At 38.6% G+C, this 26,130-nt stretch overlaps 1 protein-coding gene across 2 annotated transcripts in view; it reads left to right on the plus strand.

The window, feature by feature from the left end:
• Positions 1-2,637: 2,637 nt before the first annotated feature.
• Positions 2,638-26,130, plus strand: part of UNC5C (unc-5 netrin receptor C) — a 454,535-nt gene continuing 431,042 nt past the window's right edge. The window contains exon 1 of one of the 2 annotated variants that reach the window (XM_049885676.1): positions 2,638-4,002. In XM_049885676.1, coding sequence (XP_049741633.1) covers positions 3,879-4,002 — 124 coding nt within the window. In that variant the 5' untranslated portion in view covers positions 2,638-3,878. The remainder of the gene's footprint in view (positions 4,003-26,130) is intronic. The other variant, XM_049885675.1, reaches the window with a different exon arrangement.

Below are 26,130 nucleotides of genomic sequence, written 5' to 3' on the forward strand. Positions count from 1 at the left end.
CGTAGTAAAGATTACAACCTAGAAAACCCTGTGGGGCAGTTCTACTCTCTGTCACATTGAATCACTAAGAATCGACTTGATGGCACCTAACAAGTATGTGTCAGGCACTGTTCTAGGTTCTTGTATAGAGTGGTGAATGTAATAGGCGAAAAATTCCTCCCCTTGAGAGGCATACATTTTATTGGAGAGGCAACATATGCATACATATACATACTCATGTTGCATACACACATGCATAAATACGTGGATGTACATACATATATGTAAATAAAATCAGTGCTAGAAGGAAAATCAAAGCAGTTGAATACTATTGGGGTTGATGAACTGGATGCTATTTTCGGTATGTTGGTTAGAGAAAGCTTCTCTCAGAGTGACATTTGAGCCCAGATCTGAATGAAATAAGTTAGCAAACCTAATCTGAGAAGCCTTTGGTATTCTGATCTGTTATGAAGAATGTTGTTTTTTCACAAAAAAGAAATGTGACAGTAAACAAAACCAGGCAGGATGTTAATTAATACACAAGACAAGATCCATCTGCATCCATAAATTGTAGGAAACTCACCTGCTTGATAAGCTAAGCTATGCTGCTCGTACTTTTCCTGCCCTTGTGCTTGCGTTCTCTCTCCTCTCCCTTTTCCACCTCATTATTGACATATCATTTCTCAAACCATTCTCCTGCCCCCTTTAGGCTGAATATCAGTATTGAACTACTTTTTCCTCTTTTGTCTCTTACTTTCTCTTTCAGAAGTATTAATTTCATGCAGTGCTTGTCACTGAGCATCTCAATGTGCCAAACAATTATGTGACATATTGAACCTTATTTAACTGCTGTAGACTTCCAGGATTCTTTATTGAGTCTTTTGTCAATCAATTGACAAATATTGAGTGAGTACCAACTGTAAGACACCAGGCTCTGTATTAGGAGCTGGGCATGGTATAATTTACAAGACAAAGTCATTTCCTTAAAAGAGTTATATTCTAGTTAGAAAAGACAGGCAATAAAATTTCAGAGGTATAAATTTTAGATGCTGTTAATAGTGAGTGTGGGAGTTGTTTGCTTTGTTCTTATTGTTTAAGCTTCTGTCCTTCTTGGGAAAACTGAAAAGACAAATATGAAATATAATCATAATTTCTTCTGCTGATGTAATTGTCAAAATAATTGGCAGGTTATGAGTAGCCCATATCTGCTACTGTCCAACATCAGAGCCATTAGCCCCTTGTGGCTGTTTACATTTAAGTTAATTAAATTAAATATAAAATTAAAAATTCAATTTCTCATTACAAAAAGCATCCCTCATCACAAAAAGTGTTACTGGACAGCACTGGTCTAGGCAGCAAGAAGCTGATGGGAATCTTTGGTCAACGATAAGAATAGCAGCTAACAATTGTATGTACTAGGCACTTTATGTATGTTTAATTTAATCCTCACAACAAGCTCATAAAATGATACTCCTATTAGACCCATTTTACAGATTAGGAAACTGAGTCACCTACCTCGTTGTTTAATATCAGTAGCAAGTAATTGGAACCTCTAAGAATTCAACTCAGGAAGTCTGGTGGCAGAAACCACCCTCTTGCCACAATATTATGATATCCCTTGGTACAGAGAAGCTGAAGAAGGCAAAGAAGAGACATTTAGCATGGCAGGTAAAGCCTCTATGGAAACAGGAAATAGCCAATTTTGTCAATGTCTTTGCCAGTATGAACTTTTCTGAACTATCAGGCTCATCCAAGACAGGCCTTATTGGCTAGAGGTTTAGATGCAACTGGGCAGACAGACCATGTAGAACTGAAAAGAATTTTGAAGCCTTTTAAATAAAAAATTTCACAGATGAAGAAACTGAGACATATAAAGGTTATCTGGCCTGTCCAGGGTCACACAGTGAGTTATGACCATTGTCAATATTAGACTTCCAGTCTGATATGTGTGTGTATATACACACATGCTCCACTTGGCACCGAGAACTTAAAAGTTCTCTGCTGTATTATTTATTTTTTTTAAGTTTAGAAATGTTATAATCTTAGGAAGTGGTTTCTTTTCTTCCCAAATGCTGGCTGTGGGAACATTCACTTATACTAACCCATTTACTTCCTTTTGTCTAGCCTTTCATTAACTTGGAAACCCTGGTGGTGTAGTGGTTAGGTGCTGTGACTGCTAACCAAAAGGTTCACCGTTCAAATCCACCTAGGTGCTTCTTGAAAAACTCTATGGGGCGGTTTTATCCTGTCCCATAGGGTCACTATGAGTCGGAGTTATTAGCAATGGGTTTTTTGTTTTGTTTTCCTTAATTTATCTACCCATTCTTACACTCCTCCTTCTTCATTAGCCCAGAGTCTCAACTAACTTCCCAGATAATGCTTTCCCAGAGAAACGTAAATATATCATGATATTTTGAGTCCTCCACACGTTCTTCTGTTAAACCAAAAAAACCCAACCCCAGCGACCCTACAGGTCAGAGTAGAGTTGCCCCATAGTTTCCAAGGAGCGGCTGGCGGATTTGAACTGCCGGCCCTTGGGTTAGCAGCTGTAGCACTTAACCAGTACGCCACCAGGGTTTCTTCTTTTGGGAATCTGGAAAGCATGTTATTGGTTCCACAATCACTTTAAGTGATTATCTGCAAATTCTGTTGTGCGCTATTTTGGGAGACTTTCTCGCGGTATCGTCTCACCACCCTTTACATACTCAACCGCGTCAACCACCAAGAAGTACGCAAAGAAAACACTATTGAAGAATGAGTTTTCCTGGAGCTTTTAGTTTCTGTTCCACTGCAGGGAGGTCATAGGCGCCTAGGGTACAAAGGAGTCTGCGTGGCACTGACAAACCCAAGATAGCGCCGGCCTGGGGCGCTGCAAAAGCCTCACACCTTCTTCCGCACAACGCAGAACTTCAGCTGGACCCTGTAGCCGGCTTCATCAGCCGCAAGACCCAAAGCCGCACAGCGAGTTCAGTCCTGCGGAGTCTGGCTCAGGCTTTACCCACGCGGTGAAGAAACTGGCAGGCGGCAGGCTGAGCTACACCGGACACAGCCAAGTGGCCTGGGGCGCGGCCGCGGCGTTCCTAGAGTCCGGGTCTGGCGCGCCGCGGCGGCAGGCGCGCTCCGACCCTTCGCAGCTGCCTCTTTCCGTAGGTCTCCTAGTCGGGGCTTAAGCGGGTAAAACCAGCAGCGGGTCTCCCCCTCGAGCGCTGGGCGTGCAACTCCCTCCGACCCTGGCTTACATAACACGGACCGGCGCGCTCCCGCCGCTGCTTAGACCCTCGGCGGTGTTGGGCTGAGCCCTACACGCCTCCTCAGCGAACTCCGCCACCGCCTTGCCGCGGACTTCTGCGCCCCCCACTAGGAAGTGACCCTCCTTGGCTACGCAGCCGGGGCAGCCTGGACGCCTCTCCGCCGGCGTGAGAGCACTGAGATTGGAGACGGGAGCGCCTCACTGTGCCCAAGCTCCCTCCCACTGCTCCCTCCTCCTCCCATTTCTCCCCCCACCCCTGTGCCTGTGTGTGTTCTGTTCTGGCGAGGGGACCCGGAGTGCAGTCCAGACTCGGCGCGCGGCGAAGCTGCGGCTGCTCCTGCTACTAGGAGGAGCGCCGGCGGTGGTCGCCTTGCGCCTCCCCGGACTTCCCAAGTGGGGGCAGAACAACCACTCGCGAGAGACACCAGTTGGAAGGCACAGGCAAAGAGGAACCTTCAAACTCCTCCTCGGTGTACCCTCTCCACCTCTTTTTGCCCTGCCTTTTTTTTTGGACAAAGTGGAGTGCGGCGCTTGGTCATCGTTATTTCCTCTGACTGCTTCGCGGTGCACGGATTCAGCTGCTGCCCAGTGTGGCTTTCTTCTGTTTGCGCGTCTCTGTATTGCTCCCTCCAGCACACCTCTGTCGACGATGAGGAAAGGTCTGCGGGCGACAGCGGCCCGCTGCGGACTGGGATTAGGATACGTGTTGCAAATGCTCGTGTTACCTGCCCTGGCCCTGCTCAGCGCCAGTGGCACCGGCTCGGCCGCTCAAGGTAAGGGGGTCCGCCAGGCTCTGCGGCCACCTCCCTTCGCTTCTTCCTTCCCTCCTTCCTCTCTCTTCCCCAGTTCTCCTGACTTCCTCAATTCGCTGTATTTACTCTCAACTGGAAACCACTTTAAATTCCACTTTCCCCACTAGTCAAGAAGCTCTGATTATTCATATTTTTAAAATCTATCTTCCGAGGCGGGCAAGGATGGACAAGGGACGCACGGGGTGTGGACATGCATTGGTCTCTGGGCATGTGGGAGCCTTGGGTGTCTTTTTCACTTTGTGCCCCGCACTCGAAAATTGTTTCATTTTGTACATACAGAGGTTTGGAGAGACTCTTGGTGCGGGTGGCTGTGTTGCATGCCACAGATGCACCCTGATGCGCGCGGTGCGCAGAGGATCCCCGTGCTGTGCCGTGTCTGGGGCTGCCGGATCTTCAGTGCGTCTCTGAGCACGCCAGACTCCTAAGGGCACTCAGCTAAGGAAAAATGTCCAGGAAGGACAAGGACCCAAAAGCGCCCTTGCCCCTCAGTTGCTGCTCGGGCCACTGTGGAATATACTGCCCACCCAGACCCGCGTCGGCTCTTCGCGGCAGGCCGGGGTTGTGCGTGCCTCCGCACTCATACCGCCTTCCAGACCCCCTCCCAACAGGAGACCTAGAAACTTAAAACCCCAGAGCTCTGGGGAGATGGCCTGGTCCTTCAAACTAAATCTGAAGCTCCTCATGGTAGCCGGCCAGTTTATAACGCTGACATTTTAATTTAATGCGTCTTAGCTTTAAAGTAAGTGGCTGGGCTCTGAGGAAAGCCAGGGTTGGGAGCACAGCGGGCGAGAGTTGGGGGTGGGTAAGGGAGGAGCAGAGTCTTGAGGACTGATGGCCTCGCTCCCTTCTTGCCCCCTGAGTCTGAAGTTGTAGCGGTGGCTTCCAGCCTTCTGAGCCGGGGAATCCTAGTGGAAGGGAGAGGGGAAGCAAAGCACCAGTACGCGCCCCTCCCGAGTTCTATCTTGGGTCACCTGGGCCTCTAATCTGTTGCCAAGCTGAACGCCTATCTTTTTGCTCGGTTTTGTGGTGGTCACTGGCTCACGTTAGGCAGCTCAGGTTTTCTCGTCAAAGCGGAGTAAGCTTATTCAGCATTCGGAGGCAATTCAGGGAGCCCCCCCCCCCACCTCAGTTACACTTTCTTCTTTCCAAATTTGGAGAGCAGAGGAGGCGCGATGGTAGCTCCAAGTCCCTTGGTGATGCTCAGACCGCCAGGCGTTTCCCAACTGCATTCCCTCCTAGCAGTGAGAGGCGCTGGGGGCGGGGAGGCGTTGGAGGTGGAGGGGAGTTCAGAGTCAAGGCGAGTGTGGTCCGGGTGGGGAGTTAAGTGATTAGCAAGGCTTTGTGAATTAGCGATAGCTACTTCGGGAGTAAATTTTCCTGCTGCCCTGCTAAGTGGCCACGCTCATAAATCCTTCCTTCCTTTCTTGCCAGATGCCTCCCATCCCCGAGGTTCTGTCCTGATTTTCTCCCGCACCCTTCCAGAGCTCATCTTTCCGTTTTACAAAGGAGTCTCCATTGAGAATCATATGAGCTATTTGTAGATTTTTAAAAATAGAAGTTCCCAGGGCAGCAACTGAGGGTGCTTAGACTGGGGGTGTTTGGAAGTGAGCAACCTGATGAATAGCGGTGAAATGAACTACCGGAATCAACCCTGTGACTCCCAGTGGAATCCCCTGCTGTTACCGGGCGCGCAACGGACTGAGCCATGATGGGGGTGGGGGGCGGAGGAGAATTGTTTGGGGAAAAAGACAAGTTAAAGCCCCCAAAGATGCCTAACAAGAGGTAGGATCCCTGCTGAGAGCTTACAACAGCCAAATTAAAAAAAAAATCAATAATAATAATCAAACGGGATTGTAAATGGATTAATATTGAAAGAAGAAGGGAGAAGAGATTAAAAGAAAAGACGCTCAGGACAGAGAGACTGAGCATTTGCCTCTTGGACCCCCCAACCGACCCCCCATAGATCAGGTAAACCCAAAATTGAGGATTGGCCTGCTCTTCTGAATTTTAGGAGAAAAAATAAAATGCATTCCGTCTGGTGTGTGCATTTCAGTGCAGTTCTTCTCCATTTAGTTTATATAGTTCCTTCAGCTTCTGGTGATTAAAGCTATTCATTTATGTTTGTGTCTTGTGGTCTCCAAAATGCACTGTTTCACCACTTTGATCTTTCTTATCCTCCATGTTCATGAATAGCAGCTTTTCCTGTTTTCTCTACTAGGTTTCAGAGAGCCAAACTCTGCTATCAGCTACAAGCTGCTATCCCCACCACTTTAATCCACCCCTTCCCCTGCCCCATTCCTGTTTACTGTTGAACTATTAGTACACTTTTCTCTCAGGATCATACATTTTAAAATGATTTCCTTCATATTTCTTCTTTTCTCTCTTTGGACTAGAACATTGGGGGCAATGAAAGAGGTGGTTGCTTCCTCAGGCATGATTTTCCTGTGCTAAGGAGCCATGGGGAAACCCTGGTGGCTAGTGGTTAAGTGCTATGGCTGTGAACCAAAGGGTTTGAATCCGCCAGGCGCTCCTTGGAAACTCTATGGGGCAGTTCTACCCTGTCCTAAAGGCTCACTATGAGTTGGAGTCTCCTTGACGGCACTGGGTTTTTGGGTTTTGAAGGCGCTCTGGTGGCACAGTGGTTAAGCACTTGGCTGCTAACCAAAAGTTCGGCTGTTCGAACCCTGAACAGCTGAAGAAAGATGTGGCAGTCTGCTTCCCTAAAGATAACAGCCTTGAAAAACCTATGGGCCAGTTCTACTCTGTACTCTGGGGTCTCTATGAGTCAGAATCAACTCCACTGCAATGGGGATTTTTTTTGGTGAGGACTTAAAAATGGAAATTAAATATATTTATATTTCTGAATGAAAACATGATTTTAAGATGTGAACGTTAATTTAAACACTTTATAATGTGAATGAAGTTTTTAGTCTGATTTTTTGGAGAAGTACTGCAAAAATCAGACGTTTTTAAAAAATATATCTCCCTTCATAGAATACCAGGAAAACAACAGAGGTTTAAGATAAAAAACAAAATGGGCGTTACTTTTAAGTGTACTGAGTTTTGTAACTGTGGTATAAAGAAAGACAGCAGTCATTTTAAACAGGTCTTTGGGACAGTCTCTAGGCTTGGGGCAACAGCTTTCTCCTTTTTGGCTACGTCCTAATTGTTTCATTCAGGATTGTTGGGAACTCCAAGCTCCAGGGAATTGTGGTTCTTCTGACTTCCAAGAATGAAAGACTTCACTAGGAAAAGGGAATCTGTGTGTGTGTGTGTAGGTGTATGTTTGATGAGTTGTGCCTAAGAATCAGTGCCCTCTTGTTTTATAAATACATTTTAGTTCCGGACTACACAGGCCTGATACACTGCTTACCTAGCACCAGCTAGTGTTGTGAATGTTAATACCACCACACTCAGAACAGAAAATTTCTGAGGACTCTAATTATAGTAGGATAATTCTCTACTATCTTAACTTCATTTATAATGTTAAAAAAAAGATTCACATACATCCTACAAATTATAAGAATTACTACCATGGATTTATGTATATTGATATGGAGCAAATAGACAACTGGCATGAAGACGACTAAATTTCAGGAAAAATTCTACCATATATTTTTTCCATGTTAGGAGCAGAGAAAATTGATGAATTTACATTTGGATATAAATGTGGTAAGGAAAAGTAGGTTTGTTTATTTTTGTTTACAAAAATAATTTCATATTTTAGCTTAGGGAATGCTTAAAAGACTTCAGAGAACAAATTTTCAAGTATCACGAGATTATAACAAACATTTACTGACTCTCTAGCCTTTTCTGTTCTGGGTACTGTGGATTGAGTTAAGACAAGGTCCTACAGAGACTCCCGTAGTAATTTGGGCGCTGGTTGTCCGAATGTCAGAATCAGAATTCATACTGATCTATTTTAAGCCAAGCCCCCTAAGGACATGACTAGGCTCATCTCTACTAGGCAAACCCTCTCAGTTTATTCAGAATTATTGTTGAGACTTAAAAATAATTGTTCACTAACATACGCTCCAGCCCTCTCCAATTAGTGCAGACAGCGAGATGTGCTCTATTTAGGCCGTAACTGGGTTTAGCACTTTTCTGATTTAGGTCATGGCTTTTCCGGAGCAGCAGAGGGAGTCACTCTCAGAAGCAACATTAAAATTACAGGCTACAAAGACTTCAGGAAGATAATGGGAAAAAGGGTGGGGATGGGAATTGAGCCAGTGTTCTTGCCTTGCAGTTTGAGCCTACTTCTTTTATAGTTTGACTTCTGCATTCGTGTGGTTAAAAACGATCTTGTTTACATTTTCCCACAAGTTAGACATGTACTAGCTCATTTGTAGAAGTATAGTTAAAACAATTGTTGTCATTAGCTGCCATGGAGTAGGCTCCAGACTCACAGTGACCCCATCACAATAGAACAAAACGCTGCCCACTCCTGTGCCATCCCTATGATCAGTTGTGCATCAGACCATTGTGATCCATAGGATTTTCATGGGCTGATTTTCAGAATTAGATCACCAGGCCTTTCTTCTTAGTCCATCTTAGTCTAGAAGTTCTGCTGAAACCTATTCAGCATTATAGCAACACACAAGTCTCCCCGGACGGACTGTCCACAGCATGCATTGGCCATGAATCAAAAGGTGTCTCCTGCATGCAAGGCTAGAATTCTACTGCTGAACCACCGATGTCCCTGTAACGTTAAGTAATTACCGAGTACTTACTATGGCCCAGACTCTGCTGTGTGTGAGGGACACAGAGTTGAACAAGCAGTTTCAGCTCTCAAAAAAGAATTACAAAAGTACTGTATAGCTATAATTCATTTTTTGAAATATAACAGTGGGCATAGCCAGAATGCTCCTTAAAAGTGAGAATGGGGAGACTTCGTCTCATGTACTTTGTACATGTTATCAGGAAAGACCAGTCTCTGAAGATCGAGGACATCATGCGTGGTAAAGTAGAGGGTCAGCAAAAAAGAGGAAGACCCTCAACAAGATGGGTCGACACAGTGGCTGCAACAATGGGGCTAAAGCACAACAAATGTCGTGAGGATGGTGCAGGACTGGGTGGTGTTTCATTCTGCTGTACATAGGGTCACTATGAATGGGAACTGACTCAACAACACCTAACAACAACATAGTATGGTACTCTCTGGGTCCAAGTGTTCAAAGGTAGTAAACATAATCAGGCTAGTGTTTGGGGTGGGGAGCTCCAGGATTTTTATACACAAATACTTAGGGGTAACAATTTGGTTAGAAGCTGGATATTTTTGAAGCTGAGTTTGCATTGCAATAGTGTTTTACTTTAAAAATATTTGGTCAGGCTTTGGGGAGGAACAAGCTAAAGGCTTCTATCAGACATGTATCCATTTTCTGAGTACTGCATGGATAAAATGCTTCATAATCCTGTCTCCACCACTTTGGAGCTGTGTGACCATGCGTGAGTTACTTAACCTCTCTGTGTCTCAATTTCCTCACATGTAAAATGAGGTTAATACATATGATGTCTTATTAGGATTCAATGAGTACATATAAAGCATTTACAACAACATTATTCTTCAGCTGCCAACTCTGTAAACTACAGGCAAAGAAATATAATAAGTTAAAGAAATTAAGGTTAATAATTCTAACCTCTGAATTGGGATTGCTGCAGATGCTGCCTTCCTGCAAAGAGACAAATGGAGCTGTCTGAGGAGATACGAAAAAGGGAATCTGGGGTGAATTGCTGTGAAATCCTGAGCAGTATGTGCCTCTTTAAACAGTCTGTGGGGATCCCTCTCCCTCTCATAGCCTCCTTTGTCTTTTTATGCTCTCTCTGGGAAAATGAGCCTAATATCAGTTTTTAAAATGTCATGTTAAGTCACTACCAGTTAAGTCCTGGATACAGGCTCTACCCTTGACTTTCTGTCTTTATAAGGAATATTGACAGGTAACTTTTCACAAACCTATAAACACTTCTGTGGAAAAAAAAAAATAAGGTGAAGACCCAGATATTGTGATAAGGGCTGGGGGAAAATTGGCCGTTTATGCAAATATCAATAGTTTCATTTTAAAAGAAAAGTGACACAAATGTATGGTCAAAAGGACAAAATTGAATAATTGCCAAAATAACACAAAGAACAGAAACTATAGATAGGTTGACTTGAAGGCAAAGCAAAGTCACCAAGTATTTAATTTACTCAAATTATGTTTGCAACAGAGTTTTGATATAATTTAAAATAGCGTAGATAATATAGGTAACATATTTTGAAATTTTTACATTTAATTCTAATTGTTTAATGGCTCTTGTCATTTCTTTGCGTGCTTGGTGCAAATATTGCTTTCTGGCAGACTTTTATGATTAAATTAGAGATTTGTGGGGGATATTTATGTTACTTAGAATTGAGGCAGACCTTTCTCCTACTAAATTGTTATTCTGCTTTTAATTATTGATTGCCTGGTTATGATATTACAGAGTGCCAAATTTTTCTCTGTCTCTTTTAACCTGACTTCTTAAACCTATCCATGGTCTTTTCTTTGATACCATTTTTTATCTGGATCTGTTATTGCTTATGTGTTTGTGGAGGCGTGTTACATGAACCTCAGACTGTGGGTGTTGTTCCACTATCACTTAGTTCAAGGATTGTTTTAACTACAGAAACCCAGTGCTGTTGTTTTTTATACTGCTTCTCTGAAATAGAGTTTGCCTTGAGCAATTTTAAAACACTAATTCTCCATTTTCTGGTTCTTAAAAAGAAATCCACTAACTGAATAATTCAGTTTCTTGTATCCCAAATATTTGTCATCTCCAAATGTGGAGAGACTTCAATATAAATCATTTTGTAAAAGTATTCCTTTCTATGACCTATCAAATTCAGAAATCATAAACTTTAAAAAAATAATTCTACCTAGTTGTTTAGAAACCCTGGTGGCATAGTGGTTAAGTGCTATGGCTGCTAACCAAGAGGTCAGCAGTTTGAATCTGCCAGGTGCTCCTTGGAAACTCTATGGGGCTATGAGTCGGAATCGATTCGATGGCAGTGGGTTTGGTTTTTTTGGTTTACCTGGTTGTTTGGAGCTGACAAAAGACCTCCTGCCTTTTCATGAAAAACCAGAAGATATTTATTTTTCAGATATTCAAACTCTTTATAAAAAATGTTAGGAAATTATGAATTACAATTTCAGAATTAAAAAAAAGTTTTGGAATGAAGTTGAAATGTGGTTTGTCCATTTGAGTATTGCTGCCCCGCAAAGAGTGGCCCTATGGGAATACGTATAGGGTCTTGAAATACACAGAAGAATATCTACAGATTTTATAGGTGCCTAAAACACATCCAGCCTTCTACATGGTGTTCATGGTGTTCATGGTGTTGATGTGTACTGTGATATTAATTAAATAGAAGTTATAATTTAGAGAGCTATAACTTTGAAAGTACCAAATATGCAGATATTTGTCCTTTTGTCAGTATACCTTTTATTAGTAATGAGCAGTGATTCAAAAGTGCTTTGTGTGGCAAAAGTGAAGTAACCCAGTGAAACCCAGTGCCGTTGAATCGATTCTGACTCATAGCGACCCTATAGGACAGAGTAGAACTGCCCCCATAGAGTTTCCAAGGAGCGCCTGGCGGATTTGAACTACCGAAGTATAACATCTGAAAACTCCAACGTTTGGGGAATACACTCTTTTAATTAAATAACTAACCACATCTCCTTGCCAAGGTGGTAGTACAGCATGAGAATGAGGGGAGCCAGAGGAGACTTCCTTGTACTGACCTGCCTGCTAGATTCTTTATTTAAAATACCTGGGTGCAAAATAATAATGTTAACAGATGGTATTGATTGATCAAATTTAACTCCTGAGTTACCAGCCTTATTTATCTTAAAATGTTGTGAGCGTAGGGGGTTTTACCTTCATTAATCATTTTGTCATGTGGATCCCGTGGCTAGTTTCATTTTTCAGCAATTATGAGAGCTATGAAAGTGCCTCATGTAGATGAACACGCATCTTCTCCTCTTCTCACTAAGGATATGAAACAACAAAAACTCCCACAACACATTTAACAAGTTTATGGATGAATACTAACGTTTCTCATTTTTAGTCAATGTCCTAATTGATTATGTAATCATGGACTGCCTGAACTCAACTATAATTTATTAACTCTACTCTTTTTTTTTCTGTTTGACGAAAAACCTTAAATATGAATATTTCTTCCCCATAAAAACAGATTAGTGCTTGCGTATTAAAATCCATCTGTAGTCCAATTATAAGGGCAAATATGTTCGTTAACAGAAATAAAGGTTTTTCTCTCCCCAAACTCAAGAAAATTAGTCTGAATAATAACAAACAATATAAGAGAGTACTTTAGAAGTAAGGGGTACTGTTTCTATAGAAAGTGACTGTTTAAAATTATAACATACAGCCTCTTAGACAATAGAAGTTAAGTGCAATATGACAAGAGTATGTTACATAATAATATCACCTTATAATTACAGGCATAGTGAATTATATTCATGTTTAGGATTAAGGTTAAAGGAAGCAATTTTAGATCATTCTATTTTCTATGAATTTGCAAGTTTGTTTGGAATTTAAAGAGCCTAAAAATCCTTTCAAGAACTAGATCAAAGGATTACTCTTTAACAAATACTATTTACTAACTTTTACAGAACCTAAAAATGATAGCCAATGACAACAGTATTGTTACTGTTTTATTATGTGTGATTTTTAGAGACCGGTGATATCTCTAATCAAAACTAAACAAACAACCAAATTATGACCATCGCCACCAACAAAAACACTTTAGGATTGGGAAAATAATAGCAAATGATGGTAGTTTCACATGAAGTATTATGTCTGTATATAATATGTTGACATTTGAATTTAGCTTTTGTTAAAAGGAAAATGATGTATTTTATCTTTCACTAAGGAGTTTGCCAAGTATACACACTGTAGCCACCCAGTGGAAGTGCTCAAGTTTAGCAAGTCTCGGAGTCACTGTTCTAAATAAAATAGTAATTATGTTGACTCCCATTTACTTTAGCAGTTTTCCTTCTTCCTTCTGGATCTCCCTAAGATGAGGAAAGAGTATAAGCTTACGAATGTATTAGAAATCAAATTCAAGGATTGAAAGAGGGTAAGGCTTTTTCACTCTAACCTACTATAGTCATCACCAATAAAGCCTGCAGGTTGGTGGAAAACAGAAGCCTGTTTTGGTCTTAACTGCTCTAAGAAGCTGAGGAAAAACAGGCATGTTCAAATGATTTATTTTTTGTGCTATCTGAACTAGAGACCCAAGATTGGCATTCCAAAATAGTATTATTCAATAGGCCCTCTGACTTGAAACTTTTTATCTAAATAGAGTCTTGATGTTCACCTACTTCAATTAATGTAGCCAAAGAATTTGAAATGTGTTTAAAAGGGCAGTAATTGAGACACCATCAAAAGAAAACTCTAGCGATATGTATTTTGAGATACATTTCCTCGAAGAGTAACACATGTAATTCAATTATTATTGCATAATAGATTTAACAATAAAGGGTATGCATCAATTTTGGTGTTTTATTTCATTTCCAGGCTAGCAGTACCAGAGTCCTGAAGGATAGGGACAGGATCTAATTCTGGATACTACTAACAACTAGCATAATATCAAACATGTAACAAGTGACATGAATGAATTGTAAACTACATTGATTTTTTAAAAAAGAATTTCTCTTACGTGTGACATTGTTCAATCTTAAATCACATATTTTCTAAAAACTTGAAACTTTCTAGAACATGTAGGTAATTTAAAGTTTAATTTATGTAGCAGTTTCTATGATAGTTCAATGTAATAATGTTGAAATTATTTTGGGTATTTGAAATGGCCAAGTCCTATATGAAATATATCATTCTCATAAGTTGTTAAATAAAATTATACCATGGAATATATAGTTAATCCTTCAGTGGTATTTGTAAAATACATTGCCATTTCCTGAGCTGTTTTGTTAAATGTTGTTATTAATAACAATGCATATGTTATATCTTGAATCTTACCTGTACAGTGGAAATTGACTGGCATTCCTTTTGGAATTATATAGTTCTTAGGGAGAGTTGTCCCAGAAAATAATTTGTTTAGATAGAGTTTTATCTTTAATACAGTACAATGCATTTTTAAAAAGTTGATGATATCTATCTTATAAAGTAGTGGAAATATATGGATATATTTATTATATAAGAATATTATAGTTTACTTACTATAACATGATGAAAAAAAAGTAGGACAATGGCTAGAGAAAGTTTTAACAATCTGTGTTTTTCCGGGGCGGGGGGCAGGGGGAGGAATCAGCTTATTGGATTTATTAGAAACAATGGTCACATGGAAGATACACATGTCATTTCTATTGAATTAAATAACTATGGAATTATTTCTTAGGAGGGTATTTCCAGTCAGACCCATAATGAAATGAAGAAAGACACCAAAAAAACTAAACCAAACCAAACTTGTTGCTGTTGAGTCGATTATGACTCATAGTCATAGCGACCCTATAGGACGTAGTAGAACTGCCCCATATGGTTTCCAAGGAGCACCTGGTAGATTCGAACTGCCAACCTTTTGGTTAGCAGCCGTATCCCTAACCACTACGCCACCAGGATTTCCAAAGAATGACAAGAAGCAGACAAATATAGTTCCATAATTCACTGTGAGCATATAAATGCTTATGCAAATTGTGTGTGTGTGTGTGTATAGCTTTGTTTTAGGAGTGAGAGTTCATTTTTAAGCAGACTTGCCAATATCCTTACAAAAAAAAAGGACATATCAGACAAACAAAAACCCAACATTTTTGCTTATAAGACAAGTTCATAAAGGAATTCATTGAATAGAAAGCCATATTTAATCACTGATTCCTGACTGAAAAATGTTGTCCTACTTTTCTGCAAAAAGTCGCCCTGTGGCTGGCAAGTTGGTAAGTCACTTCCCTAGTGCACAGCAGAGATGCCTCTGACTTATTAGGGTAGTGATTTTTCTGAAAGAAACAAGTTTTCTCTTGGCGTGCAAGCGACAGACTGGGGGACCTCCATTTCCTCCCATTGGCTTATTTCAAATAGATTGTAGAGAACTTCTTTTGTTTTCCTGTGCAGTGGACTATAATACGTTGGCCAGAGGAGAACGTCAACTTTCATGCATGCGTGGGTAAGATCCTCCATCCACATGAATGACTCCTGCTCGGGATGCTGTCTAGGAGAGTGCATCTCAACCTGGGGTAAAACGTGGTTTTCCTGGTAGGCACTCTGCATGAGGTTACCGCATCTGTGGGCTGACAGAATAAGAGAGGTCAGTTGTGCTGTTCTTCCTTGACCAGAATTCAGTTACAGTTTGTTTCAACTTCTCAATCAAATGCACTTATATTCCCAGGCTGAGGAATTCTTGATTTTCCAGGAATCCCTCAGATGCCGTATCGATGGCTTTATTTTCAGGTTTATCCATTACATCCATTTAAAGTTTATTTAAATTAATAAACAAAGTTAATTGTGGGTGGGGGAAGGTTATTTCTAATGAAAGAATATACTGTATAGAACTTCAGTCAGTATATAAGGATAACAGGTTTCCTTTCTTATAATCAATATTTTCTTAAAATACCGGTTACTATATAAATAGTTATATGATACATTGATATCTAAATATAGATTGATTATTGTCATAGACTTTCACATCATTTGGCATTTTCAAACTAGGATTTTAAAAGTACGCAAATAAATTCTGGGGTTCAGAAAACTGGTTTGTATGTTTGCATTGTACATATATTACCCATCAATAATGATTCAGGGTTTTCATAGCAAGACATTAGTACTTTGCTAAGACTAGGAAAAGTAAATAATAATGCCTAACAAGTTTTGCTATTACAAGTGTAAATGCTAATGAGGGGGGTTGCCTGTTTAATACGGAATTGCAAGGTTAAAAAGAGGGTCTTAAAGATAACAACAGATTCCAGAGCCCTTGAGTTTGTTTTACATTCAGTGACCGTCACTAAATCAGGGAAAGGAATGTTCAAACAACACACTTGAGGAAAAGTGATTTTTATAGAAAGGAGCCATTTCTGCTAATAGCCAGTAACTGCTCATAACCCCGCTGACATTAAAAGTCCATTAGCTAAGCCCCGTTTAAATAGCCGCTGATGTGGTGTCAGCTAAATGTACGTTGGAATTTTTTCATATAATATAGTGAGAGCAGTTCTATAATTTTTTTCCTAATAATATATACATTAAGTAAAACAAGCCATCTGATAGTAGTGACTTGGCTGCTAATAAACAGGCAGAGATTTGTGATGAAACAAAAGTAACAGTCTATATAACAGGAAGATAACAAACGGCAGTGATGGTTTTAAAAGAGAGCGTTTGAGAAAAATCATATGGAGAGGCTTAAGCTGGCATTCAGAAAGAGCTGTTTCCATAGAAGCATGTATTAATGTGCACCACTCTGAAATAGTCATGTAAAGTGTAGTGGTATTTTACTATCAGCTGCAGTGTTTAGTTTTTCAGTGTATTTTGAAGCAATAGGAAGCCCCTTCTAAACTCACTGTTATATGTACAAATGAGAGGTATAAGAAGGGAGTTTGGGGAAAAGAGAACCAATAAAAACAGAGGTATAACATAATATGCTACTATTTTTAGGTTGATTATCATGGTAGTCATTTCGAAAGCAAAGTAATAGTGCCGGAATGATAATATGGACAATTGAAAATATCCGTATTTTCTTCGGTCTTTTGAATATTTTCTAATCTTCATTTTAATCGTCTGAAAGACAAGATGTTTTACTGCAAATTACATTAGAATCCAAGGATCTTTAATGAGTCATCATGAAACAGATAGTGTTCTGTAACTATGAGACCATTGTGGAGACAAACTGAGAGATGCTCAGTAATCTAATGTGTGCGTTGAGAACAGAGCAGTAATTAATCAGTGCTGTTGTCAGGCTCAGGCTCACACCACTAGAAAGTATTACAAGAACCTCCATGCTGACCACCCCCTTCTCTGTTATCAAACCATTAGTGAAACCCTGTTCAAGTAACAGCGGAGGAGCCCTGCTTAAGAATATACCCCAATAGTCTGTGCATAAGCTTTTTGAGTATTTTTACAATGTTCACATGAATTCACGTCACACATTCTAGTACTCAAAATTACTCAGTTCTCTAACCTGAGCTATCACATCTTTTATTATTTATTTTAAAATTAAGTCCACCTTTCTTTATATAATTAAAAAAAAATCTTATATGACTCTGAGTTTCTTGAAAGGGGAAAAAGAAGGAAATAAAAGAAAAAGAAGACTATTATGTAATTTAACCATAATGGAGTGACAGACCTCCTTTTATTCGTACCAGATTTTCATACAAATATTTCTTAATAAAATCAAGAAGTCCTCTTTGGTGTTGGTAACTGTTCTAATTCAGTTCAGGCCACTGCAAATGCTTGTTTTGAATGAATTTGGAGCTTACATAGACAGAATTTATGCAATTAAATTACTAACCGAAATCCCATTTACTAACATATTGCATGAGGGACTTGATGAATAATCTAGTCTTTAGTATGTAACTCAAACATTAATAACAGATGGAAATATGCCTCAGTTCAACCAGTGGGCTTTGATTTTTAATTCTACATCCACTGTAGTTTTTCAGACTAAATCAGCTATTTAAAGTGACTATTTTCCATATGTTTTCCCTTTTCTATTGAATAAAATGTAATTCTATCACAAGATGAAAAAAGAATGTCATTGTATTTGGCCATACAATAAATTTGTACACATTTATGAACTAGTATAATGTAATCGAATTATGTTGGAAATAACAAGATGATGGTAGCTTGATTGAAATGGGACAATTATTGCATTAGAGTTTGGAATAGTTTTTAGAATAAATTACCCTGCATTACTAATACTGTTACTTTCTTGGGTAACTTTACTTTGTCTTTTTTGATTTGTTAACCATATGAAGAATTACATTTTTAAAAATGTTTAATGAACACAATATAGTGTATGGCTTGGTCCTAACTTGAGTTTGTATATTTATGCTCAGAAAACTTTTCTTAAAATAATCTTTAAAAATGTACATTCTCGGATGTAGTTATCATGACTGTGTTTAAAATAATGGAGAGTTTTAGTTCTCTTTCTTTTTCCAATTCAGCAAGTCCTTTCTGTGACTACTACAGAATTAAAAATATATTGAGTATGCATTTGTGTGTGTGTTGTGTGTATCTAATAATTTCCTGATATAGGAAAGCATAGACTGCTTTTAAAGATTGATTAAACTTATTTGGGGTTTTTTGCTTAATGGAACATTTGGTTTGTAGTGTTTGTCTTTGAAGATTTTCAGGGAAAAGACAACACAACCCACTAAAAAGATGAGTCTGCATATATAATCCTGTCTTCTAGGCAATACCCATGTGTTTGTGTGTGTGTGTGAGAGAGAGAGAGAGAAGGAGAGAAAGAGAAAGTTTTAAATAAAAGCTAGCTCTGCAAGACACTAATTTTCCCTGTATTAGACTGTCTTAGAAGTTCTGCTATGTGATTACAGTTGTTTTAATTGATATGAACAATGTTTTGTGCCAGAATATGTCTTTATTTGCTTTTACTTTGCTGAGGGGGTGGAGGGAAACAATTCAAAAAGCCAGATTGTTAAACAAAAAAAGTAATTATTTCTTCTTGTTATTTTTGGGTGCCGTCCAGTTGATTCTGACTCATAACACTCATAGCAATGGCAATGGCTTCCTTCCCATTGCCCTTAGAGTGAGATCTAAACTTAATATTGCTGACAAGAGCATTTTTGTTTACACTCCTAGCTTCATTTCTAAATACCCGTCTCTGATTATAGCCTTTTCAGACCATGCACCTTTCCCAAACCTGGCACAAGTTGTTCCACTGCAGCCCTGGGAGGGGCCATCATTCAGGATTTTCTAGTAAGCTGCCACTTTCCCTTACCACTGGACTTTCACTTGTGGTCTTTGCTGAAAAGTGTTCATTCCTCGTGTTCAATCCTTTCCTACGAGCTGACTCGTGTTCAGTCTTTACGTCTCAGTTAAGGTCTTCATTTCTTAATAAAGCTGCCTTTCATACCTGGTTGTCATACTCTTCTTTTCTCTATGTCAACAGCTAACATGTCAGCTTGATGAGGACAGGGACCGTAGATCTTTAGCACGTGGTACAACGCTTGGTGGAAACCCTGGTGGCATGGTGGTTAAGTGCTATGGCTGCTAACCAAAGGGTTAGCAGTTTGAATCCTCCAGGCACTTCTTGGAAACTCTATGGGGCAGTTCTACTCTGTCCTATAGGGTCGCTATGAGTCGGAATCGACAACGCTTGGCACACAGTGTGTAATATAGCTCTTTCGAATGATGACGGATGAATGCATGTTTTATTCATGCATAAATATACACCTTAGAGGGGCTTTTGTGATTATGAATTGTGGTGGAATAATGTTAGTAGAAGCTTTCTAGATTCACTTCATACATCCGCTTTCAAATCTACTGGACAGAGCAACCTGAACATGAACTTGTAGGTAGAAAGTAGGGACGGTCTGAGGAGTGAATATTCATGATCTCTTAGATACTGTCCAAAAGGCAATCTCGGTACCCTTTCTTCAGAAATCCATACCTAATTTCAAAAGTTCTGACCTGTAATTTGGGACTTTTAAGTAATGAAGAACATAGGTTCCCACACAGTTGAAGCAAATAAACCCCAGACAATTGACAGTTAAGCAATGTGAGCATAGTTGGACTCAAACTAGTGTGGCCAAGTTGCCTAAACACAGAATCAGGAGTTAAAAAGGTGTACAAGTCAAACAGTACCTAGTGATGTCTAAGAGAATCTTTCCAGTTCTTTACGTGTAGCGTTCTATCATATGGAATATCGCTAAAATTAATTGACCTTCAGCTGGTTGATATTTTGGGATCATCATTGTGCCAAAAATTGCCCTAAAGAGTATTTCTGTCTATTATAAAGTAAATAGGTGTCTTGCAGAGTTATGATTATGTGAGTGGGGTGGACGTGGGGGTGCAGGGACAGAGTGAAGCAGAGTCAAGAAAAATAAATCTGTTCTGAAGTGCATAGTAAACCCAGCTGTTTCCCTGTAATTGTCTATTGTCTGAAAGTTCTTTTGGTAGGACCAGAACCTATTATCTTTGAACAAGGATATCTTGGTTTTCAGACTAAGAAATAGTATAGTGAAATGTATTATTATAATGTATTATTGAATCAAATATTCTTGTAGGCATTTTTAAGGTGACCAAAACATATTATGGATTATGCTACAGTGCCAACAAAAAGGAAATTAAAACAAATAATTGCTTCTTCTTTGTTAAGACCTCAGTAAACACAGACCCAACTTGCCCTGAATAATTACCGCAGAGAGCTATGCAGTGGTCTTTAACTGGTAGTTGTTTGTAATCAAGCAGCCTGATTCTTGCCCTGACATAAAGCAGAGGAAGTGGTTAGGAGACAGACCTGTAATTATCAGCAGCAGGTGCCCATAATGGAATGCCAGAGAGATGTTTGAAGAGGCAAATATTACTTCAGGAAAGATTTCAAGACTGTCAATTTAGACCAAAACACATCTAAGTAAAAACTGACTAGAGATCAGCAGTAGAAGAATATTTCTTTGGAAATAAATGCAGGAGCAATAAATTCCTTTGACACAAAATAACCTCTTCCTCCATGTGTCTAAATATTATCAAGATATGAAGTCTAAAACAAGACTGGAGACCACTTTCAGAAAAGGAATGATTTAACACCGTTAGTTTTTTTTTTTTTTTTGGTTGTTAGAAAGCTTATTTATGATTGTAGACAAAAAATTTACTCCTTATTTTGGTATGACCTGAATAAGTGGAATGAATGAAAATTACTTTTTCATGGCTTCAAAGAATGCCAAATCATTGATTTCATGATCATAGGTGACCAAAATGTTTTATTTCCGTAACAGAGCTTAATAATATTTTCTATCATGACTTTTGGGTTGAAAACTCAAGACAAAAGAAGGTCAGTATTTAATGGAACCCAAAACTTTCAAATGCATTTTAAAGTTTACTATATGTTAGTATTATTAGACATGTGTTATTTTTCAGTTGCTGCACATTTCAACTTTCAGTGATAACATTTTTCAATTTTTACCTCTTTTCTAAGAGAAAGAAAATATTTTCTTTCATTCTAAGCAGTCCTTATAAAGAATAATCAGCCATATAACTTATATACAATAAAAACATATAATTGAGTTATAAAAGAAATGTTAAATTTAGAGTAATGATGCCAGGTCAGCTTTTAGACATGCACTTGGCAAAGTTGTTTTGATAGTGTACTCTTATTTCAATTTTTAATTTTATCCTAAGTTATTCACCAAAGGTCATGGCTTATAGTACCTTATAGAAAGTTATCTTGTATAAGACATAGATTAAAGAAACCTAACAAAACAATTGTGTTGGTAATTTTCTACGCTTCTAAATGGAGAGTTTTCTTTCTCTCTCTCTTTTTTTTTTTTTTGTTTGCCGAGGAGGGCTACACTTTGGCTATTTTTATGTTGTGGGAGTGATTGAACCTTCTGGAACTGAACACCTTCTAATGGAAAGAGCAGTTGTGATATATCTGTATGACACCATTTATTCTCAGATATGCTTAGTGCGTATTTTTGGGAGTATTTCTTCTCCTGCCTAATGCTAACCATATATTTATCACTATGAAAACAAGTGGAAAAGTCAACCATTCACTGTGCTTGCCAGAAATGCCTTCAGCTCCCACAGTAGTTGTATGTCAAGATTTTGCCCTACTTAAAAGGAAAACATAAGATTTATTCTGGAAATTTACCAGGACAGACCAGCCCTCAAAAATGTGAAGGAAAAGATCTCTGTAGCTGAATTAAAATAAACTTAAGTCACACTTGACGCATTACCCTTAAGATAACTCCATCTAAAAATATATGTATGTTGTAGAGGGTCTTAGGCCTTGTTCAAAGTGGACACCAAATATGGAAGAGAGATTTAAGAATTGCCGTAAAACAGATGGATAAAAAAGGGGAAATAATATTTCTATGATTTACAATTTGTTATCTGCATATTTTGACTTACTTGGGTTTATTTTTCTCTAAATTGTCAAGTAAACTAAACTAAGCCTGACTTTAGGACTGGTAGTTCACATAGATGCAACAAAGCTTCCAAGCAGTTGCCTGCATTTTCACTGGCAAAATTTTAGATTAAGATGGGGGATAAAGATGTGAATAGAACGGGTAGATGTGGAAGTTAGAGTATATCTAAATATTAATATAGTCTCTCAAACCACAGCTCAGTTTAGCTTTTTTTTTTTTTTTCTTAAATAGAGACCAGAAATCCGTACAGCTTGATTTAGTTTAATTCAGGAAGTATTAATTGCTATACCCCATAGAAATACATATGATCAAATAGTATAACAAATGGTGGGTGCCTTCAAGAGACTTAAACTCTTGTTAGGAAGATAAAATACTATAGATAAAATAGACAAAAGTACAAAAAGCTAAATTAACATGACAAAATGAATAAAAATATTTTTAAAGTGGTAAAAGGAGTGGTAAATGTGGCATGTTGTTAGAACTTTCTGCTGGAATAAACTCTTAAGCCAGTTTTGAGACAGGAATAAGCAATGCTTTCATTCCCTTTTGTAAGTAGTCTTCTCACTTAGGCTACTAGAAATGTTTTGTTACAGCTGTGCAAGATTCTCATCTCTTTGCCTCTTCCCATTTTCTTCCTCCTTAAATTTTGAGAGCAATTCTTCCCTAGGGCATCTCCTACTAACAGCTCTTGTGTTTGCCATGAAGTGAGGCAATACGGAGACCTGGCCTCTGCTTTCTTGAGTTGCTCTTTGCATGTAACTCCCCCAGGACTGCATTACATTTCTTCAGTGCAAAATGAGTCTCCAATCCAAATTTAGCTGTTTTATTACATACTGTGTAACTAAGCCGCTTTCGACCAGACATTACCGCATCTCTCAGCAACAGAGTTTGAGTTTGTCAAGTTGTACCAGTTTGTTGTCTTTTTTTTTTTCTAAATCCAATTATACATGCTTTAATATACTTGTTTTGATTTTGAGTAATGGTCTCCTTGGTGTTCTGATGTTTATAAAATGATGTCAGTACTGGAAGGTAGAGGATTGCCTGTGTTAGATATTTCCCCTTGTCTTTAAAGGCCCTATTAAGGGGAGAGGAATCTGTTGCATGACTCACTGTGGGTGGGAGAATTGATAGAGTTAAGCATAAGCTTCCTGAAGAACTATTTCAACATGAATGTAGAAACATCCATAATTTGCTAAAATTCTTCAGGTAACTTTAAACTGAAAAGGCCAGAGAGATTTGTATGTGATTCTGAAACTTATATTTTAAATTTAAAACATAAGATGTTAGTGGCTAACTAACATCTTTCACAAATGACTTTGTGAATATACACATGCATACATATATAATTTTCAGTTTGATAGTGGAATAATTTTTAGAGCAATAAATTTCTTACTCTTTAGTTCTCCCTTATTAAAGACCTTTGAACTTTTTCTTACACCTTTTGACATTTGGGAGAGAGTATTGGTAGGATAAATAGGCCATGGATGAATATTTCTATAACCTATAACCTATAGCTCTAGTATTTTCCAGTTTTAGAAATGTGAATGTTAAAAACAAAAATGTGAGAAGAATGTGAAAACAAAGTGTGAAGTAATTTTGCAGTGTAGTGTCTTAAAGTGTAAATTTCCTCACAGTCATACATGTGGTAGGCTTGTATTAAAAGTTTCTGAGCTGATTAAATTAAAGATACATATAACAGAACTTTGTATTTCAGATTAGTAAGAAAACCATTTTACGTTCTCTCACATAAAGTCTGCGTGATCCTTAACGAACACCATTCTTCTGATTTGGCACACTTATTATAATTCTATAAAAATACTTTTTTTTCTAAAACACTTGAGAATAGTAATCACAAAAGCAATTATGAATGTTTTAGCTTATCAAATGTGTATATACAAAATATAAATTGGTATTGATTTCTCTGTAGGATACCAAATAGAAGACCTTGAAGAAAGTTACAGAGGCTAAGAGTTACTTCAGTATTTCAAAAGCCCTATAGATAAGCATCAGGAGTCTTTCTTTAATTTAATTTTATCAACCCAGTTTGTGATCTCCGGTCAGAAGCCCTGATTTGCAGTTGTATGTCTTCATGTTTAAAAGTGAGTTAATTTATTGTTGCTCAAAAAATATAGTTAATTAGGTAACCAGTTGCTGTGGACTCATAACAACCCTGTGTGTATCAGAGCAGAACAGTGGTCCACAGGGTTTTTAATGGCTGATTGTTTGGAATTAGATCGCCAGGCCTTTCTTCTGAGTTGTGTCTGGGTGTATTTTTGGTTAGCAGCCCAGTCCCTTATCAATTTGGACTGGAAGTATAAAACAATATAAAAAGCAGGGAAAACATAAAAAATCCTAAGAAAGTTCCTGTTTTCTAAATCCTTAGGCAAAATAATTAAATCATGTACCTAGTGGTTTTAGGATTAAATATACTTTAGTCTATGTCTTTGAAAAGTTGTTGTCATTTCATGAGGTTGAAGAGAATAATCAATTGACCAGAACAGCTACTTGCATGACCAAGTCTAGAGAGTACTTTACCTGCAAACCTTCAGCTTTTCATTAAACTTATTTGAATATGTCATAAAATGACTCAAAATGAGAAGAAACAGCTGCAAATAGCCATTAATAATAGGAACATGGAATGTATGAAGTATGAATCTAGGAAAGTTGGAAGTCATCAGAAAAGAAATGGGACACACAAGCATCAATATCCTTGGCATTTGTGAATTGAAATGGACTGGTATTGGCCATTTTGAATTAGACGATCATATGGTATATTAAGCCAGGAATGACAAATTGAAGAGGAATGGCATTGCATTCATCATCAAAAAGAACATTTCAAGCTCTATCCTGAAGTACAGAGTTGTCAGTGATAGGATAATATCCATATGCCTACAAGGAAGAACAGTTAATATGACTATTATTCAAATTTACGCACCAACCACTAATGCCAAAGAGGAGGAAATTGAAGATTTTTACCAGTTTCTACAGTCTGAAATTTATCAAACAGGCAATCAAGATGCATTGATAATTACTGGTGATTGGAATGCGAAAGTTGGAAACAAAGAAGGCATAGTGGTTGGAAAATACAGCCTTGGTGATAGAAGTGATGGCGGAGAACGAATGATAGAATTTTGCAAGACCAAAGACTTATTCATTGCAAATACCTTTCTTCACCAACACAAACGGCGACTATACACATGGACCTTGACAGATGGAATACACAGGAATCAAATAGACTACATCTGTGGAAAGAGACAATGGAAAACCTCAATATCATCAGTCAGAACAAGGCCAGGGGCTGACTATGGAACAGACCATCAGTTGCTCACATGCAAGATCAAGTTGAAGCAGGAGAAAATTAGAACAAGTCCATGAGAGCCAAAGTGTGACCTTGAGTATATTCCATCCTGAGCTTAGAGACCATCTCAAGAATAGATTTGATGCGTTGAACACTAATGACAAAGACCAGATTAGTTATGGAATGACATCAAGGATATCATACGTGAAGAAAAAGACGGGAAAGAAAGACCAAAATGGATGCCAGAAGAACTCTGAAACTTGCTCTTGAACAGAAAGTACCTAAAGCAAAATGAAGAAATGATGAAGTAAATGAGCTAAATGGAAGATTTTTTAAAGGGCGGCTCAAGAAGACAAAGTAAAATAATGAAATGTGCAAAGACTTAGAGTTAGAAAACCAAAAGGGAAGAACATGCTCAGCATTTCTAAACCTGAAAGAACTGAAGGGAAAATTCAAGCCTGAAGTTGCAATATTGAAGGATTCTACAGGGAAGATACTAAACAATGCAGGGAGCATCAAAAGAAGATGGAAGGAATACACAGATTCACTGTACCAAAAAGAATTGGTTGACGCTCAACCATTTCAGGAGGTAGCAGGGGTGGATTACCCACTAAGCAAGGTAAGCACAGACTTACTTGTGCTTATTTACTAATCTGTAGTGAACAATTTCGCATGAGTGTCACCACATCTTTCCAAGCTGCACTGAAGGCA

The sequence above is a fragment of the Elephas maximus genome, chromosome 5 (assembly GCF_024166365.1).
Source record: "Elephas maximus indicus isolate mEleMax1 chromosome 5, mEleMax1 primary haplotype, whole genome shotgun sequence".
In the NCBI taxonomy this organism is placed as follows: Eukaryota; Metazoa; Chordata; class Mammalia; order Proboscidea; family Elephantidae; genus Elephas; species Elephas maximus.